This window comes from Lepisosteus oculatus, chromosome 2 (assembly GCF_040954835.1).
Source record: "Lepisosteus oculatus isolate fLepOcu1 chromosome 2, fLepOcu1.hap2, whole genome shotgun sequence".
Classification (NCBI taxonomy): Eukaryota; Metazoa; Chordata; class Actinopteri; order Semionotiformes; family Lepisosteidae; genus Lepisosteus; species Lepisosteus oculatus.
Genome location: NC_090697.1, coordinates 64491217 through 64512886, shown reverse-complemented (window position 1 = coordinate 64512886; position 21670 = coordinate 64491217). Strand labels below are relative to the sequence as shown.

Here is a 21670-nt window from a genome sequence, read left to right as displayed (position 1 = left end):
GTTCAGTATATCATTCATTTAGACCGTTTCGTAATTGAACTTGGTTACAACTTCTACATTAGATACTCAAAACAAGTACATAACTCTTAGGAATTAAATTGATATCAACTGGTTGGGATAACAATTGAATTCTTGAGCTGTAATGCATTGAAGTTGAATACTCATCCAATCTCTGGGGATTCAGATCTCCTGCGGGCTCAAAGAAACAGTTGCAGGCTTGTTGCTGTCCAATCCCCGCTCTCTGGCTTGGTGCCAGGCTGTGCTGTGCGGCTTGCGACGGTGCGCTGCTGATGCTCACTGACCGGCTAGTTAGTGTTGGCTTTAACTAGCAAAGTTTGCGCACAGGAGAAAAGATGATTGTGGATCCCAGCGGGTCAGGAAGAGGACCGGTTCGTTCATGATGAAGAGCTAGTTCTGAATAGTGATTCAGCTGTCCACAGTTCCAACCTGTTCACGAGGCTTGCTGCTGATGCTAACCTCGGGTGGATCCTCTGGTTACTCTCTGGCAACCTCCGCTCTAGACTCTTAGAACAGAGGAAAGTTCTGGCACTCAGACACACTGGCCATTCCGTGGTTGTCCGGGCTGAGTCTCAGGATGGTCAGGAGGCACGCTGCAAGAATGTCCTGCCCTTGGGAGCCTTCTGCTCCTGGGCCGTCCTGCCCTGGAATTCTCCTTTGAATTCCCTTTAGAATTGTCCGAAAAAGTCTCTCAGGCCGTCTATGTTGCCTGTTTTTACCTGGAGGAACTTCAGCTCGTTGATTGGCTGAAAGTTCCATGGGCATCAGAGTCCCACGTGGGTTACTCGGCCCTACCAGTCCCTGATTGGTTGATCAAGGTGAGATATGAGTCACTTACTCCTGACACTTAGGAATGCAGTCCAGATGTCCATCTGGCACTCGCTAGACAGATAGGCTCCAATGGATGACCATTGATCATGATAGCCAGGCTTAGCTAAGTGCATCCCCCTTTGGGAGCTGTCCCTTATCAAAAAGAAACATTTTAAATCAGCCTGCATGAATAGCTTCTCTATGGCTGCACCACAGAGATGAAGAGAGAGATGAGGCCTCATTTGGGAAAGTACAGCAACACTTAATTCTGTCTTATTAATAAGCCTCGCCGCTACATAGGGAAACAACAAAAAGGGTAAGTATCATTCACACTTCATTCGTATCACATACACACTCTCAAACATACCAGAAGGGTAGAGGGAAACATTGGAGTATTTCACATTCAGTAAAAGAAAGAAAAAATAACAAGCACTCGTCACACACACTTACAAATGTTTTCCTAGTTTCTCATAGGGCAGCACAGTTAGCATTGCTGCTACACAGCACTGGGACCCTGGGTTCAGTTCCTGTGATGTTATCTACTGTACATTTTGCATGTTCTCCCTGTGTTTGTGTGGGTTTCCTCCAAAGTTCAAAGATATACTGTTACGATAGGTAAAGACCTTTTGCTCAAATTGGCCTCAGGTGTGAGTGGGTGTGTTTGTGTCCTTGTGTGCGCTGCGATGGACTTGTATCCCATCAAGGGTGTATTCTATCTTGCACCTGTAACTTGCTGGGATAGTTTTGAGCTCCCTGGTAACCCTGAATTGGATAAAGCAGTTGGATAATGGATGGTTTCTTATAGTTGTAAAGTGCTAGCAAAACCAATATACAGTATAACTGAAAACTGACATATTGTATTTGTAGCTTTTTATTGGGGAAAAAAGCTACAAAGATTAGCATAAGTACCCAAAAGAAGTTTCCTGTTCTCCTATAGAACTCTTCTATAGGCCTGGTATGCAGTTGATATTATGCATAGTGTTTCCATGAAACTGTTTTTTTTTATTTTCTCAATAAACACACAGAAAAGCACAAAAACATCTGATAACTGAGCTCATGGGGCTGTGCATGTGAACCAGGGAAAATCTGATCATGTTTCTCTATAACAATAATAAAAAACTTTATTTTACATATCACCTTTAAAAGTGGCATCTCAAAACAATACAGTAGATGTAAACCACAGATTACAAAGTAAATACCCAGACAAACGCAAACACGTTTTTAATAAGATGCTTTTATTCGTTCATAATCCGACGATCTCAGGAAGACTAATGGGGGTCTGGCTTTTTTTCTGGAAAACCATAACTCTGGTCTTGTCCAGATTGACTGTCAGCGCTCAGGTCTGACAGTGCTGCTCCAGCAGCACCAGGTTCTGCGGCAGCCTCTGTTCTGTGGGCGACAGCAGGACCAGGTCGTCTGCAAAGAGCAGGAACTCGATTTCTGTAATTAATGCAGATCAGTAAATCAAGGGTCAAAACAGTTATTGCGCCCGGCTCCTCAATGGGCTTTGACGTGCTAATGCGTTGGTTTAACAGTCCGGGTGTGGCAATGTTTTTTATTATTGTTATAGAGAAACATGATCAGATTTTCCCCGGTTCAGAAAAAAAGATCTAAAGTTCTGTACTGTATACTAGTTTGTCACTCTTCTCATCCCCTCTTTGCTAAATGGCTTTTAAATAGAGTCACATGAAGACAGAGGTGAAACAGCCCTACACAGCCCTGTCGCAGTACACGAATATAATTATATCTTATTAATTTCTTGAGATACGCGATTCTTTTAATACAGTCTTTGCTGTGCTCTTGAGGAACCTTGTGATATTTCGAGCTCTGGTTGAATGATAAGTGTCGCAGTTTAAATAATTTTCGTAGTTAGAAATTATGGAACGCTCTGTTAAAAGCAAGGGAGTTTTTATGTCCGTTGCAGTTTTTTTGCAACATGAATATAATTATATCGTTATTAATTTCTTTAGATACGCGATTCCATATTATATTCCCTTTTAATCAAATTCTAAAAGTATGCTTGTTGACTCCGGTATCACGTTAGTTAAAGACTTCGATGCTTAAAATGTTTAAGGAGAAATGGAATACTGGTGTGTATGTTTTCTTTAAAGAACCGAGACCAGCCATATACTGTATGTTTAAGTTCCAACATTAATATCGTTTATGGCCTTCACACGCGTTGCAGTATGCTCCTATTCTTTTTATGCTCAGGTACTAAGATTTCCCTTCAGTGGTAAAATTCCATATAAATATTCAATACTACAACGGGCACAGTAAAGACGTTTACTGTAAATCTTTCTACGACAGACCAACGGACCACGAGTGCCCCTGTCGGTCAACCAATCATGTACCGCGGTACCGCGCGTCATCGTGCATCACAATGCGTGACGCCGTAGCCAATTACCTCCGGTACGTGTGTGTACCGCGCGCTTTGAATGGCTGCATCTGTAGTATTCCTCTATAATAGTAAAATAATGTTTGATTTCTTTTCATTGTGTTGTACAGAAATACATTCCATGTTGTATTGTACTTCTTGAGAAACACTCATACATCATTTTTTTCATCAGTTCTTCATTATTTTCCTCACTCACAAAATTTGATGGTTGTGTCAATGTGATTAATGTTGCCTGAATGATTGAGTAGGGGATGAGCTAAATCAGTCTAGACATGGAAAGGTGGGAGAGAAGGTTGAGGTTTCAAAATGAAACATACGGCCCTTTAAAAAAACCCTACATACAATAACAGTGCTGGGGGCAAGCTGACAATTCTAGCTTGAAAGCTGTGAAAGCTGTGGTAAAGAATTTGAAAATACAGACGGCGCAGTGGTTAGCGTTGCTTCCCACCGATGGACTGGTGTCCCATGCAGGAAAAGTGACAGACTTATCTAGTTCCTGTGTTGGGCGATGTTACACAGTCAATCAACATAATCAGTCTAGGTAATCTGTCATTATGATAGAAAGTGGAATGCACAGATTGAATGGTAAACCCAGATTCTTGTATTTTGTTAAACCAAGAAGTTATGAGTCTCCCTATATTGTGACCAAAAGAGTTCTCCTGTGCAAAAGAACCAGGTGAGGTGCTGCTACTTTGTCTTTCATTTGGAGAATAAAAAATGATGAATACTCCAACTCTTAAGAGTCTTAGGATAGCAACCTTCAAATGATAACTAAATCTAGCTGAAACCTAATTAATTGTCATTTAGATACTGTATACAATTTCTGGCATGATGGCATAAATTTATTCTTACTGTAGTAAAATGTACAGACTTGCTTTTAATTATATGCAACTTAACAACTCTCTCTTAATTTCACATTCAGCTATGTTCCTGCATTAAATAGTGCCAATTAGACAATAACTTTTAAAGTAATTGTCATTTAATATTAAAATATTGATGAGAGTGTTTTGAAAAAGGTAACACATTCAACATGAAACAGGCAAGTATTCATTTATTTATGCATGCACATATAATACTATTAGGAGTGAATTACAGTATATAAAATAGATATATTTATACAAAATTCAACTAGTTGTAAGATATTTTATTTTACCAAATATATAAAACACAAAGATCACAGTTCACTGCTTCAAAAATTAATAAAATAAAACACAACTAGCAATATTTCATGGGTTTAGCTGGCTCTTTAATTTGCAATGTTTCTTCTTAAGATTTTATTGGAGGAACCAAAGTGCTATTAGAAGTGCAACAGAGATTAGTCTATTCCAATCCATGCGTATGCAAGAAGAACATTGATTAATATTTTGTAATCCACAAAGTGAAAAATGTACAGCTGGAAGTTTTTTTTTTTATCACAATGCACTAGCAATATTTTATTGAAAATGAAGAAACCTAAGCTTTTGATTTAAAATGTTGTTCATGTATTACATCAAGGACATGTTTTGCATGCATTTCTTGTAAAGAAATCAATGTTTTTTTTTGTTAACCTTTTACAGTTGCAGATTTAGGAATATAATTCTGGTCATTATTCTCATGCTCACCATCTCTACAATTTAAATACAATGCTTTTCTAATAGTAATTTGTGCTTTGCATGTACAGTAGTTTATAACAAGAAAAAAAATAGTTATTGCAGTACATATTGTATTCTGTAACCTATACATGTCACCCTGAAATCTGAAAGTATTTGTTAGGCAAATAATAACTGAACGAGAGAGTGATATGTATTGCAATGTAATGCATTTAATTGTAAATTAAGGGAACTTGAGATTGCTATTGCTATAGTAACAGGATATTACCTGAATGTGTAGTCTTCTAAATAGCTCGTAATTGTTACATACCGTATTGAAGTTTTCAGCAACACTCAGACATGCAACTTTTTACTCCTTTTCTTAGCAATCTCCACCTGACCTGATAGGGGGATGCAGCTCCAGCAGCCCCACTGCATGTATGCTTCACAATGGGCATTTGTTCCCTCTCCATTCTGTTCTATATTGCTTATGTCAGTGAGGAATGTAGATGTGCAGTGTACTGTATGTGAGCAAGGTGATCGCTGGGTTGAGGGAGGCAATGCAAGCAATCCATTCTGCCATTGTGATGAACTGATAAACTGTTAGAGGTCAGCTGTGATCTATTGTAAGCTTAATGTCACTGCTTGTTGTTTTGAAGTAGTTAAAAATACATTTTTTCCATTTTCCAAGTCCTTACATAAAACCGTCTGTATATAAACAGCTATTTACAAAAGTTCACCTGTGTAATACAATAACATTAAATTTAAAGCATTATTACATACTTCAAATTAGCTGAGATTTACTGTATTTCTCAGTGATAATAGGTGGATCTGGAAAATGTTATTAATTTAGATCAGATAACCTTCTATAAAAGAAATATTGCACCATCACGTCACTTCAGATACCTGTAGTCTTTCAGTTTACCATCAGTGAAAAGTAACTTTATTTACCTTACAGCATGCAACTTACAAAACGTTCTCTCAATATGAGTTGGAAGCAGTTCCCCTCAAACAGGATATCCATATTTACTGTACGAGAACTTCACAGAGGGAACTCCTTCAGCAGTTGTGGGCCGGCTGTTAGCTGACGGTGACTGTATCATCATTGTTTTATCTTTGTAGATACTGCTGTATGTGTTTGATTCCGGCCGAGTATATGAGCTCCTCACAAAGTTGTAGCCAACACCAGCATGTGATCTGTAACCCAGTACAGAGCGGAAACTGGAAGTGGGAGTGACAGCACGACTCACTGGTGCTCCGGCGTCCTCCCTATACGGAAAATGGATGGTGTGGAGGGGGTTAGAAAGGACTAGAGAAAGGGATAGATTATAATACAGGAAACCTGATGAAGTAGATTTTCAAACAAATACTGGGGTCATTAGTAGCTAATTTTTTTCACATCAGTAATTTTCAGCTAGAACGTGCAGTTCATTACTGTTACGTATGTTAAATTAAAAATATATTACTCTCCACTTTGAAGTCAAATTCCATTCCTTTCTTCATAGAATGAGGGGAAAAAATTATGAGGGATGATGGACTTTGGTTAATAAGCTAACAGCTAACAGTGTAGTAGAACTGAAAATCTATTGTCTTGAAGAATAAGAGTGGGCTTGATTTAAGCATTCAAAATCCTCAATGATGCTGACAATGGCAACTCAGAAAACTTCTTCAGGATCAACAGAGAAACATAAACATATAAACGTATAAAATAACAGAAAGTGAATTTAAGACTGAGAATAGTAAAGCACTTCTTTACACAATAGGAGTCAAAAGTAGTGAACACGTTTTTTTCTATCTGATATCAAAACCCTGTCTTCCTTCAAGAAATAACTGAGCTTTTTTTCAGTTAGGTCCAGGAACAATATGAGCTAGATGGGTTAAAATGGCTTCCCTTATGTGCAACCTTCCATATCCTGTTATGTTATGTTATGTTATGTTATTATAACCCTTTCATAAGAGCCAAGCAGTCTTCCTTGGTTCTTAAAAAAAGGTTTCTTGGGTAAGATGACAGCTCTTTCACTCCCTCCCAGTTTTTCACTAAGTGCTTTTCCAAGAGAATTCTGCCCCACAAACCTGATCTCATTGGCCACCTCCTTCTCATAACGGCGCTTGTTGCAGCAGCAGATCAGGAGCCAGATGAGCAACAGGAGGAGGAGCAGTAGGAGCAGAGCACCAATCACAGCACCAGCTATCACACCGGCTTTATTGACAGCTTGGGAAACAATGGATACTTGTGTTTACACATAAATACTAATATTTTGCATAAGTTGTTATTAATTTAGATTTTATAATTAAAGAAAGACAATATAGACTCTAGGAATGTCTAGTATTATTATTAAGAAAGACCTTCTGCATGTGTGCCTAGATCTGTGTTACTCTATGTCACTAAATAAATTTCCATCAAGCTGAAATCTTATTTTCAGATCCTGAAAACAATGTGGATATGAAAGTTATGCATCATCATGTGAATAGCTCAGGATTCAAATTTCAGTTCCTTTCACCATTTAATTACTTTGTTATGATTTTGTACATTAATTTTCTTTCCCTTTTTTGTACAAATGTAGGAAATATTATGGTAAAAATGTCATAATACTAATGATACTTGAGAGCCACAGGGTTTTCTTCCTGATGTCGGTTAAATGGGATTTAACTGGTTGAAATTAAGTCTTTTCTTCAGTTTGCGAATTTTAGGTGATCTCTGAGAAACAAATGGAAGACGGTGGTTGAAGGCCAGAAGAGATCATTAAAAGTCACACAGCCAGTCACAGACTGAGAGAAACATGTCGTATACTCACATTTGTAAGCTTGGAGACTGTACACACACTGTTCTTTGCCTACAAAATTCTTCACCTCACACCGGTAATTGCCAACAAAGCTTTGTGAATGATTTCGGATCAGGAGCTCACCAGTCTGAGGATCTGAAAAGAGACAAATGAATGACATGGCATTATTTTCTAATTATAAACCAGTTTATAGAAACCTGCCATATTAAAATAAACACCTACAGAACTAATCAAATATTTATCATAATACCAAACTACAACAGTATATGCAGATTAGTGTGCAATTATATAATTAATTATATAATAACAGTTTTTAAAGATTTAGCTAAGGATTTACATATAATTCAAAACTGAGATGTAGCGGCCCAGATCTAAAACAAAATCAGATCTAACAAACATATTCTTCCTTTTTAAACAAGGTATATACGAGTAATAAAATGTTGTTTTTTTTTTACTGGTAAAACACTTTTTACTGTTTGTGTGCTGTGTTTAAATCTCTGTCCATATTTCTCAAGCATCTTCCAGTCCTGAACCTCACAACCCCAAAACAGAAACATCCCCTACACTAAAGGGCCAAGCCTGTCAGCTCAGAGATCTTTCTTGGCTTTGTGAGCCCTGGGGACTGATGGCACCTCAACAGGTTTTACTATCAGACCAATTAACCTTGATAAGATTTGTATTATGTACAGTAATTTAATCCTAAACATTTGTGGGTTTGTCTTGTACTGTAATAGTTGACAGTGTTGGTTAGCTTTGAGTTGTGTTGCTTTTCTCTCACAAGCCTTGGAATCCAATAATTGTTTTGGGCCACTTGGAATCATTATTGTACTTCTGTACCATCAACTCTCTTATACTTACTTGCTGTAGCAGCAGGGGGCAAGGTCCCTCCACCCTCTCTGAACCAGTTATAGGTAAGAGGAGTGGACCCTTGAGAGGACTTGCATTGCAAAGAGACGGCAGACCCCTCCTCCTGGCTTCCCTCAACCCAACAGTTTGGTACAGAGGGTCGTACTGATGGGGCAAAAAAGAGGACGTTACAGTAAGCACAGAGCAACAGAAAAGAAAATATTGGTAGATAAAGAGAGAAAGGGAAGAGTCCAGGGGATCCCAGTGTCTATCCATCTGAATTTTCAATTCCTTAATTGAACTTACTATACTTATTCTTTAATATTCTGATGGATTTTTTTAAAAAAATTCTGGTTCCAGAAACAACATGTTTTCAAATTACTTCAGTTTCACAGCAGAAAACCATTCAAAAAAGATCTTGTCAGAGAATTATGCATTAAAGATTAAATAAAATTATCAAGATCAGGGCTTGAAACAAAAACTGTGGAACGTTTGAGTTCATGAGGACCTGGATAGGGAAGCCCTAAAATGGAGACATGAGAACAGATGTGAATTACTCTCAAAATCTTAGCTTCTCAAGATTAGGCTTTTAATTATCTTAGAATAGTTAGTTCAACTATTCTGACTCTTTACTGTAAGGTCAAATAAATGTTAGCTATCGTTCCTTTAAAACACTTTGTCAGTAATGCCTTGTCTGTAAGATTAACAACTCATTATTGATAAGTAACTCTTGAAGAGCATGGCGTTGGAATAGAAAAGTAATGCATAACAGGTAAATCGGAAAGAAAAGGGAAATCTGATGGCTAATATAGAACCTTCTGCCCGACAGAATACTTGTACAGTACCTACGGAGTAAAATAGTTTTTCCTTAGTTTTCATACTATCTCTGTTGCACTTGTACTTAAGAATGGAACACAGCAAGGAAAAGAGAACTGACAAGATGATACAGTACAAAGAAGCAGAACTATTTATTCTTAGAGAGACAGAGAAAGTCAGAGAGGATAAGTGCAAGCAATAGTTTTCAATACATTATAGATGTTTCTTCGCATCTTACAAGCTACTTGTTCAAGCATATCAGTAAACCTCAGGTCCAGAATATGACAGTTCATAAAAATATGAAATGGATTAAACTTTTTTGCATTTGAAATCTTGGTGCTACTGCTGATTTCTACCCGCCTATTCGTCAGAAAAGGATCTCACCCATCACAACGAGCGTGACTTTACGTGAGTCAATTCCTGGTGCTTTCTTCACTTTGCACTGGTAAGTTCCTGTGTCCGAGACCATCAGGTTGGAGATAGTAAATGAGGCATCCCCATTGCTTGGGTTTCCAGCTGTGAACGTAAGTCTCTTCATTAAACTGGGGCTGCTGTAGTTGTATTGCTTACCACCAACATAGGACAAGATCTGGCAGGGTCAAAACAACCTTTCATTAGCAGCTGGTATTATACTTTATACATCTGTAAACTCTTTCCATCCCTATCAAAGCACCTGTCCTTCCAGAGAGAGAGCTGAACTTGGCCAGAAAATAGTAAATATACGTATAATGTTAAATCTGAATAATACATTTAAAATGACTTCCTTCTTACTCACTGAATGGGAATATATATTTCGGCACACTTATTTTTAAGTATCCATCAGAATGTAATCCATTACTAGTGTTACAGTGCATTAAAGAAAAATCCCTTTCTGTTTTTTTTTTTACAATTTCAATAGTTTGTAATTCCTGCCCTTGAATTATATATTTTTCAGTTTTTTTTAAAAGGGATGATAGATTTTTGCTGCCATGTATACCCTCTTCCTGAGTCCCCATCCAGAGAAAGTGTTCCTCCCCTACAGTATGTCTCACCAGCGTGTCTTTCTGAGTCATGTCTGGGCTGATGTTGGACCACTCAATGTCCAGCTCTCCAGTGTCTGTGGGGCCTGGGGTGTATGTGCATCCCAGTACCACAGCCTCCCCCTGTGCTTTCTGAATGGTCTGAGCCCCAGTGGAGGTTATTTGCATGGCCGCAGTGAAACCTACAGGAATGGAAGACCAGTACAATCACACCACGTATGCATAAAACTGTTTTCCATGTAATCAAAAACTGTTAACATCTATTCAACAAAAATATAACAAGAATTGAATGGGCATTCATTAAAAGTTCTCAATATCCTTGAAGGATTTCCAATTTATTAAGTGTGGTAGGGCCCTGTTCACTTACAAAGAACAGTCACTTTAAATTAAGTCTCTCCAAACAATTTTTTTCATTCATGTTCCTTATAGTACATCCAAACCTGTTGTAAAAATAACAGGTTTCTGTGATGCCATATATATCAGGTCCTTTTAGTTGTACAAAGGTACAGTACGTTTTTGCAGAAACAAACATATTTTGGTATGTTTCATTTTGTGCTTACTGCAATATCGTTGTTTTAACTCTGTTAAGGATGATTATTTTAATGTGACAGCGTGATGGGTGTCCATACCATTCCAATCCTGTTTACTGATTCTGTTCCTAGAAGAAAATACTACATGCATTAAATGATCATTTAACATCTAGAATGGACATTTTTTTATACCTTTTTCGTATTCTACAGCATTACCAACCATCCTTGTATTGGAATAGGATTACCATTACATAACAAAGCACCATACAAATTGAAACAACAGCTAGACCAAGGGAATAAATGACAAGATTCCCTTCTGTCTCACTTTTTTGGCAAGTAAAATGCAGATTGAAATCCACTCTTCTATGAGTTCCCCAGGAGAATACACATTCAGCTCACAACTTAAGTGATTTACAGTTCTTTCTGCACTAGACAATATTTACATATGCACATACAGTATGAAGAGCTGAATTGTTATATGGAAATGTCATGGGCTGTTGTGTTATAAATAGAAATGATCAACTTTCCAGTTCATTTCCTTTCATTCAATGAGACTTGGCCCCTGTCTTCACTTTCTCTTTCTTTGCTTCCCTGTGATTTTGTTTCTCTTTGCCACACACTGTCTATGGCTTTCTCTCTTCCGCTGTCACTCTTTCTCTCTTCTAATGCCTGTCTTTTATAAATTGTATAGCGTATTGTTGAATGGCAATTTTTTTCTGGAATGTCTTATTCCATTATTGTATTCCATTATGCAGTTAAACACCGTAAAATTGTATCGTTATTTTCTTCCTGAATTTGTAATTAATGTTAAATCAGGTGTATAAGCAAAATGCTGAAAGCTGTGAACTTTGATAACAGCACTAAATTGGTTGGAGCTGTAGGTATAGTGTTTTGTACAAAGAATCCATAATATGTCCAGTCATTTTATCTACAGCTATATCTGTCAGGCAGAGCTTATGCTTGATTGAAATTTGGTTTGACCTTGTCTCTTACTATCTACGGTATGAATATCTTTAGGAGAAGTAGTTGTTCATTGGTACATACTGTATAGAAAAAGAATATCGGCAGTCCACAGCTCTAACTCACTAAATTGAGGACTAGAGGAGACCATGAGGAGGCACCATGTCATTTGCACATGTAATTTGGATTAGTTTGGGCAACTACTATTTATTTTTAAGCTTAATTTCTGACATGTAACAACACACACCTGGAGATCTTTAGCAGTTCCCCACCACTCCACCCCTGATTGATAATGTAAGACATACAATAATTTAGTAAATGTTAAGAGTTTTGAGTTTTAAAAATAATTATAAGTTTCAGATGTGAGAGGGTGAAAGGTCGTTGTGACGACACAGGAACTATAAGAGAGAGTTAGGCGTGCTGCTAAGAAAAGATGCGTTTAAGCAAGCTGAGGAATTAAGGTCTTTGATTTGTGTGTGTAGCTGGCATTGAGCGGTGTATGACAAAGCCGACAATATGAGTACTCTCCAAGGGGAAAAGAGTCTTCTGCCTCCGTTCTTTATTCTCCTCCATTACAACAGCACCTGATCGTGAGGAAGTGGACTGCTTCTGGCGCTACTGATACGGTCTAGTGAGTGGCTATAATGCACCTGCCTACCCCAAAAAAAAGTTCACCCCCAGGGCTATACAGTATATACTGTTTACCTAGAAAGTTAGCCGCTTACAATAATACTCTTTTGACTCCTCTGCCAGTTTACAGCAAAATGAAAGGACTTTCCTGTGTCAGTCCATACCAGGCTCTGGACTACTGTGTGTAGCTGATCCATTATGATCCCTTTGTCCCTGTTCTTTCATAAAGGCTAAGACTGATATCTGTTGCCACTCTCTCTTTTCTCCCACATTCTGTGACTCTAGACTCTTAGACACATTTTTTCTTTTTGCTTCTCTGGCACTGTCATTCATTTTCTTGTTCACATTTTTTGCTGTCTGCCTTTCTGTTTTGCTATTCTCAGAAGAATGGCAGCTGTACAAGTCTAGTTCCTACGGGCAGGGTGCAGTGATCTGACTGAAATTGTTTTAAGTGTCCCATCCCTCTTACTCCTTTCTGTGACTAGCAGGTAACTGTGATGTAAGCAAAACATAGCTGGTTTCTCTATCCTCTGGAATGAAACTGCACTAAGGCATTCATTGTCTTACACAGACAATCAGAATCCAAAAATAAACACACACCCAGGCAATTTATTTGAGCATATATATGCAATTTAACGCTACCTGATCAGTTTGGAATTAAATAGTGGTGGTTATAAGTACATTTTCACAAGAAAGGAACACACTAAACTTTTTCTGTCACTTTTACACAATTTCTATATTCAAGAAAATCCTCTGGTATGGGGCAGCATTGAGGCAAATTTAGTTTTGAATATTGAGTTTTTATATTAAATTGCCTATTTACAGGTAAGTGTACAAAGTAGTCATTAAGAAATTACATTCTTTTAAGAAACAGCTTGATATCCTTGAAGAAGTAAGTCTCTAGACAACCAACAGTAATCCATTTGAATTACAGATTGCACATTGGGTGTCTTGCAACCTTGCAGTTCTGTGTAGTGTGCTGTTGAGGAGCACACATTAAAAACATCTTTCCTCCTTATGGTTTTCCGGAGCCCAGACGTTTGTTCACATTAGCACCACATGCTTACCTGTATTCAAGTAGATGGAGCAAAGGACTGCAAATATTGTTCTGGAACACAGAGTAAGGATCTTCCAATGTTGCTCTGTTGACATCCTGCCATGTTGACATGGTAAGGAAGAATAGATAATATTGTAATAAACTGTCAGGTTTTAAATATACATCTATTATTTATAAAAAAAATCAAGTTTCTTAATACAGTTCTTAGGGGTCACATAAGCTAGTTTTCCTTCCCCATGAGCGCATACAGTACTTAAAGAATGCTTCAGACAAAATGTTGTTTTAATTCTTTCTTTTTACTTTTCAGAGGCAAATAAATGACCTGATTGTTAAATTAGCTGCCTTTCGATTTCTATCTCAGAACAAGAGAATGGTATGGGCATATATAATCTGCAACAATAGTATGGCTGAAGCAAAAAATACAGGACAGAGTATTGAAGTTATCATAGTATACTGTAAAGCAATTTACAACAACACTGTCAACAATTAATACTTTAATACATGTATGCAAATTAGCACCAAGAAAATAAAAAATAAATAAACCTGTGTTAAGGATATATTACTGGAAGGCTAGTGAGTAAAGATGTGGGCGCAAGAAAATGCAACTGTTTATTTCTTAAAGGTCGTGTTTGACCTGCTGATTGCTTTAATTCAGTAATATTTGGATGAGCTGGATGATATTCTGTGAATGTTTTGCTGATGTCTCTAGTATGCCATGGGTGCTCAGGAAATGGCATATCATGTCATGCATGATTGTCCAAGAGGGGCCAGGGAAACAAAGCTGTGATGGCCAATGTACAATGGCCTGTAAAATCTAACTTGTACAGTATGTCTTTGGGAAGTTGGGAAGAAACAGCAGTGCCTAGTGAAACTCTACTGTATGTTAACATGGGAAAAATATTCAATAGCTTTACAAATAATGTGCTTATTATAACAAAAATTTCAACAGATTACAATTAGTAGATAAAAAAGCTGACTCATTTTTCACCGGAAACAAAAAAATACACAAAAAACAAGCATACATTTATCAAATTATACTTTAAGTTAAAAATGGAAACCATGTGAATAGGTAGTATTCCTCTAGGTAGAAATGTCAGTTTCTTCACCATTTCTCTTTTGTTTGTATTCAGTTTTTGGTTGGATTTTTCTCTGATTTTAAGATCAAAATCCACACCAGTGTCAACCATAAGTGTTCATGTTCTTTGACTTCTGGGTTGCTTAACAAATCTTGAACTACTGCTGTAGTGATTGAGGATTTGCACCCCACCCAGAAATGTTGAAATGATTAGGTTGGTTTGAAGAATGTCAGTTGCAACATTCTAAACCTTCAGTTCTGACTGGTGCAGCAACAATTTTTACCAATGAGATACTCATTCACAAAGTGAACTTTATGAAACAGCAGTGGACGTAAACACCAGTGATATTGTATTTAAGGTGTACAGTACATTATAAGGCCTCTATTATTGTTTTATTAAAATAATTAACAAATTTTAGTTGTGGCTGTCATAAAAGAGATTGTTAACATACAGTATATCAGTTATTTACAAATCAAACAGAAAATAAATGCTGATTAAATATTTATACTGTATGTGCACTATCCATGGTTAAATGCTAGACTATGCTATGGAACCTTATAATGTATGTCTAAAACAAGATTACCCACTTTTCTAATTCTGTATGTTTGGTAAATGCATATGAGGGACTACGAATGTGAATTTGACATGAAGGGTTTCATAGTTCTCAAGTTAATAAGGCTAGTGTTGTAGCATATGATAATTTTTGTTTTTATTTTCTTACAGATTTACAGAAAGTATTATTCGTTCTAAAACTAAAATCAAAAGCATCTCTCTTCAACAAGGGTTCCCAATTCCCATCTTAATGAAAATAAAAATCCCAAAAATGAAACAAAACCCGTTTCGGTGAATCTGGCTGTTGTTTCCTGTGGTTAGGAGCTGTGTGAACTTCTCCAGGGAGATAAGGCAGAGCTTTGTTATTGGACCAAAGCATGGCAAGTGCAGTTCCAGTGTTTACTTGTTCTAAGCAAAATAAGTGAACAAGTTCTGTCAATCTAAAGATAAGATGATAACCCTTTAGCTTCCAGAAATTATGGCCATATTCTTATATGACTAATACAGTGTTGCTGTATTTTATCAGTTATTCCAGGTATTTGTTTTGAAAATGATAGCTTTTGGTACATCTGTTAAATTAACTTAATAAATTATTTAGTCTCCACTCAGACAATTAAAAACAAGTATATAGTATTTTTAAGGTTATTAATGTAAAAACCAAGCATTTGAACAAGCAAGATTACAATTTAACAGTTGTTCAACAAAATGCGTTGTTATTGTGCACAGGATTTTTACTAATGACCACAGCAAATTAAACTGATTACAACATAACTCTAATTATAAATGTGTTGGTCCGCACTTTCTTAAAGTAGCTGTAATAATTTTCAGTTTTCTATTGCAGTATATGTATTGAAATCAAAGGTTTCCCATGTATACATTATTTTTCAAGTACTTGCATTATTGTTACTGTGGTGTTCAAATTAAAAATTAAATTAAAAAGAAGTAACTCTGAAGAATTCAAACTAATGATTCATCATACAATATATTATCCAGCCTATATGATAAGTTTGACAGTACTGATGAGCCTTTGACTGCACTTTCTTCATGACAACCAAATTATCGTTAATGTTTAGTTTTCATGACTTTTGGTAGAGAGCCTCACAGCAGGTACAGTAAGACACCTACAAGTCCACAGAGCCAACAATATGAAAAGCACCCATCAATAATACAGACAATATGGAAATTGGAGGCTTATGGTATGCGTAATGGAAACAGAACAGACAGGTTGTGTTCCAAAGTAAACCAAAAAAACTATAGAACATGGAAATTAAAATGAATAAAAGTTGTGAGACTCCAACTGGTACTCACCTGACAGCCGGCTGTGGCAGGTATTCTGAGATTAAAACTATCCAAGTGACAGTCTGCTCTACCTTTGTGAGCTGAAATGACTGGAGAGACAGGTAATTCACTCTCTCTCATTTTCTAAGCCCAGAAGAATGGAAAAGGTGTGGACATATATAGGGGCACACCCACATTCCCTACCCTTTGCTTGTTTCTCACTTGTTCTTTTTGTTGACATCTCTTCAAAGCTAAATGAGGGAGTAATACATTTTTCTTACATGTATTTCTTGGATCCTTAGTTTGATTACAAAATGGAGCACCTTCTGTGTGGAGTCTCCATATTGTTCTCATTTTTGCATGGGTTATCTTAGGATGTATGTCCTCCCTGTTGTGTGCAGAAAAAGGGGTTTGTAAAAGACAGGTGTAAAGAAATAAAAAAATAAAAATAGCGGTAAAAAGTTTATTTAAAAGGGCAATTCTGAATCACTGCAAACACATTGTCTATTAGACTGACTCCATTTCTCATAGAATTCTCTTCATCATGGCTACGAGTGGAAAAATAGATTGAACACTCTGTCACAACTAATGTGACAACTGCTGAAAACCCAGAACCTGAAGAACATAACACTCCCACCTTCCAAAGACATGATAGCTTGGTTGATTAGTGTCTAAATTGTTTTTGTATGACTATGTGCAGTGTGTCCTGCACTAAGGTTGCTGCTGGAAGAGGTGTTAGTGGGGCCAGCAGGGGGTCCCACACAGACCCTGCAGTCTGTGTGGGACCTAATGCCCCAGTATAGTGATGGGGACACTATACTGTAAAAAGGTGCCTTCTTTCGGATAAGACATAAAACCGATGTCCTGGCTCTCTGTGGAAATCCCAGGGCATTTCTCAAAAAGAATAGGGGTGTAACCCCGGCATCCTGGCCAAATTTCCCATTAGCCCCTACCAGTCATGGCCTCCTAATAATCCCCATCTATGAATTGGCTTCATTACTATGTTCTCCTCCCCAGTAATAGCTGATGTGAGGTGAGCGTTCTGGCACACTATCCAGGTGGGTGCTGCACATTGATGGTGATGGAGGGGAGTCCCCATTACCTGCAAAGCACTTTGAGTGGAGTGTCCAGGAAAGCACTATATAAGTGTAAGCAATTATTATAATTAATTATTATTATGTCTCAAAATTAAATGAAACAGGTACAACACGTTATTACAGTAACAGGGTCTTAGAAATTTGAAAAAAAATGTTGCTTCTTTCACACTCAAGCCAGATAACTAGAGAAACTGTAGACTAGACATAAAATGCTGTAGATAATAATAACAAAGTGAATATAGAAATTGTATGATGAAAGAAATTATCAAATTAGATTAAGGTCCAGGGTTCCATAATTAATTTAAAAATTCAGAAAATATTTCTTAAGTCAATGGCAATATAAATACATTTAATAAATAATTTTGTTTCCTTTAGTTGATTTGAATTTTGTGAGAGGCTGCTTTGAAAATTTAAAGAAACTATTTTTCTGGTATTGGAAAAATTATTAGAATAATACATTTCCATCAGAATAGAATAATAGAATTCCATCAATTTCCCTATGGGATCAATAAAGTCTTATCTATCTATTAGAAGAAACAAATAGCCCATTGTCCATCTTCCTTCTTTACAGAATATTATTTTTTTTAAACTGATCTAGACTGAATTTTGATAAATATGCCTCTGTATAACTTGGATACTGGGGATGTTGTGACTCAATACCCTTAACTTTGCAAATTTTAAATTGCATAACATATTTTATTCATTTTCAAGATGGCAGACTGAAAATTCTGAAACAAAAAATTGCTACCTGAATTTAACAGGTGTAATTTAAGTACCTTTTGTATTTACTCTGTTCTCTTTAACTTACAAGATATGCGGGCATCCAAATCTGTGTTATGTTCCTAGTAACTACACACAGTTTACAAGGGGGTGGTGACACACTGGGAAGGGCACCTTGTGATGTCATCAGAACTGAAAAAACAGGTAGAGTGGCCTGTCAGGTAACACAAAGGTGAAACAAAGAATGAGTGAAAGGGTGAAAGAGACAAATGTGAACATTGTAAAAAACAAAGCAAGTGCTGTAATTAACACTTCAATTAACTGTAAAATATTGAGTGTTCCACTGCAAAATACAAAACCCATCCATTCGTCCATTTTCTACCTGCTTTGTCCAATACAGGGTCAAGTGGGAGCCAGAGCCTATTCTAGCTAGAAACAAGTAGAAAGTAGGATAAACTGTGGACAGAAAGCCTGTCTGTCGCAGGGCACACACAGATACAATTTTCCCAGAAACCAATTAACCTACCATTATGTGGAGGGAAATCTGGAGGAATCCCACACAAACAAAGGGATAACATACAAATTCCATGCAGATAGCATCCCAGGAATTGAACCCCGGGCCCCAGTGCTGTGAAGCAGCAATGCTTACCACTGCACACAGTTAGTAATGAATTCTAACAAAAACGTCTGTCGCCTTGTGATTCATACCAACCTTATAAAGAGGAAGAATCAAAACAAGTGGTAATATTATGATTTTTCACTTTGGCTCGCATTGACAAACAGATGTATAGTGGACAGAATTACCCCATTTGACTACTGTGATAAAAGAAAACTCATCCATGACATTATGCTACGAAGATATTCAGTTTACTTCTGTTAAACATGTTGCAAAATTATTAATACGGTGTCACTTCAACTAATTCACTTCAGTGTTTTGCATACAACTTTCTGCTATGTCAATACCTTTCTGAAACTGTGATTTAAGACTTGAGGAAAACAATTTCAACATTTTTTAAAACAATTAAACAGGTAGAATATCTTATAAGGTGCACCCTCATGGGATATAATCTCCTCGTGTTAATAAAGGGGCACACACTATACCTCTTTTATTGAGGTCTGTCAATATGATTAATTTATCCTTACTGAAACCATGAATTGTGTCACAATTTAGACATATTACAGTACGTTGTGTCTTGATAGTAGACTAAGGATACCAGTGTGAGACACAAGATGACCAGAATCACAGACCCTAGATGAAAGACTTTTTATCCAGATAAATTAACCTCTAAGCTGCAGCACAACAGATGAAATACTTCAGGACTAAACCACAATTCAGAAATTCCGTTTTAATGAAGCAGAACACTTACTGCCTTTACTGTAGGTGAAACAACCACAACTTGCCTATCTTTGGGAGATTTTGTTTCTCTCTTCTCTGTGCCCTGTGGATTTCTTTACCTGTCCATACAATAGCTTTAGTACATTTCAGTAATAATGTGTGACTTTCTGTAATTATCTTTGGCAACTTGTCACTTAACTTAGTTCTTGTTCTTATTACAAACTGCATTCTTGCACTTATTAGCTTTCATGTCTAGCAATTTGTTCAGTAGAATGTACAGTAAGAATAAATACATTGCATAAAATAAGGCTTCTTGTAAAACTAAAACGAAGAAGATTTAAGCAAAAGATTTAGATTTAAGCAAAATTCTGGACTTAATTGTGATTCCTGTAGAGTTCCTGTAGAATTCCTTTTGGAATTATCATCCTGTAAAAAAAGTATTGTAGGACTTCTCCAGTTCTCCAGTAAAATTAATTAATACATTTTTATTGTTATTGTTGTTTCTTCTCGGAAGTATTATTGTATTCCTGTTCTAGAAGAGACATTTATTGGAAGGCTTCACAGTTTGTTTTTTTGAGATGTTCATGCAAGTTGCCATGTCTCATTAACCTCCACATTAATGCAAATGAGAATGTCTGGATGTATGTGGACTGCTCAGCCTACTACAGGGGTTTCTGCCTTTAGGCTAGAGATGACACAGACACACAGAAAAAGTGGTCTTACTAGTTCTGCTGAAAGACAGTCACACAGTGAGATAGATCAAGAAAGAGAGACAGCAGTACGTGCCACATTACTTAAGTCCTCATTTGAATACGTTTCAGTCCATTGGATATTGTTCCTGCAAACAAACCTGATTCAGTTATGCTTCTGCAGTCTCTGATTCTAAACAAATCTCAGAAATGTAATCTCAATGTTAAAATATTCAACACAAAAGGATTACTGAGAAATTATGATCAGCTATTTTTAGATAGTATTGGAGGCTGTGGTTGTGTCATCATTAAATGATTCACATTTTCATTGATGGGTTGAAAAAGCTAATTAATTTTTAACATTTCCAGATATGATGAATTGACCTGACAAACCATCAACATTATCACTCAAATTATCTTTATTAAAAGTTTTAAAAAATTCTACAAAATGTAATATCTTCACACACATTCTACACATTTCTTTTTAAATATGATTTTAAAATATCATTGAAATACAACCCCCTTTCACATCAGAGATACACTGCCATCTTGTGTTGGCTAAATAGGCAGTGGAACAAATAAATAGAAGCTCATTTAAAAAGGGTGAAGAACTCGTATTTCAGTTAACTGGAAAAAGTAAATCCGTATCTTTTGCAATATACTTCAAAGTATTTTGTCACATTAACTTTATACCTTCAAAAATATTATTCCAAGGAATCTGTTGGTAAGAAATAAGGGAAAATACTCACACAAGAGTGATCAATTCTTAAACAGTTACAGTATTCAAGATTTAATACAATAATTTATACAAAAAGATACAATGATCTCTTTGTGTTGAACTAGATTATTTATATCATGGAGTTTGTAGGTCCCTTACAGTCTAATATAAATAGGTATTTATCTCTATATAGTGCATTACTTAGCTAATGTATCTGCTCATGTTATTTTGACATACATATTTGAAGATGTGAAGATGTACTGTACAGAACATTGCAGATTGGGATGATGTATTTGGAGAGCAAAACCTAAAATACCATCAATAATAGTGTGAAATAATGCTATATATACTGTACACAGTATTAAAAAAGTGCCCATAGGTACAGTAATGTGTATTTTTAAAATACCAGATAATATTGATATTAGTAGGACTTCACTGAGTAAAAACGTTCTTCTTTATTGACTTTTTTATTATCCTACAACCCTTCAGGTCATTGCCATTCTATACATCGTGTTTTAGTATGATTTTTCACTGGATAAAATAGACGAAAGTTTCAGTTGCATAAGGGATTACATTGTATTTGTCACGCATGTATTGACCGTATCCCACCTACTCTTCCTACAGTTTTAGATGTTCACGATGTTTTCAATGTTCAGCATTGAAAACAAAACATTCAAAAACTATCAGCTCGCATGTTATCTGCTACTTGGAACGCAGCCTAGCGCAACAGCTGAAGTCCACAGCTCAACAAAGACAAACATAGAGAAGCTGT

The 21670-nt window shown here is 36.6% G+C and overlaps 1 protein-coding gene across 3 annotated transcripts; it reads right to left on the bottom strand.

Annotated features, from left to right (window-relative positions):
* Nucleotides 1-4352: 4352 nt before the first annotated feature.
* LOC102691584 (coxsackievirus and adenovirus receptor homolog) lies at nt 4353-16469 on the bottom strand. 3 transcript variants are annotated; one of them, XM_069180562.1, is made up of 9 exons: nt 16369-16469; nt 15344-15468; nt 13443-13528; nt 10268-10437; nt 9621-9825; nt 8433-8585; nt 7587-7709; nt 6865-7003; nt 4353-6060 (listed from the first exon to the last, which is right to left on the bottom strand). In XM_069180562.1, exons 3-9 carry the CDS (start codon nt 13525-13527, stop codon nt 5799-5801), a joined length of 1137 nt encoding a protein of 378 aa, XP_069036663.1. In that variant the 5' UTR covers nt 13528; nt 15344-15468; nt 16369-16469; the 3' UTR covers nt 4353-5798. The 3 variants fall into 3 exon arrangements, with proteins under 3 accessions (XP_069036663.1, XP_015199625.1, XP_015199640.1); XM_015344139.2 differs by lacking the exon at nt 15344-15468; XM_015344154.2 differs by lacking the exons at nt 15344-15468; nt 16369-16469 and adding an exon at nt 10816-10913 and having other exon boundaries at nt 13443-13522.
* Between the last annotated feature and the right edge of the window lie 5201 nt (nt 16470-21670).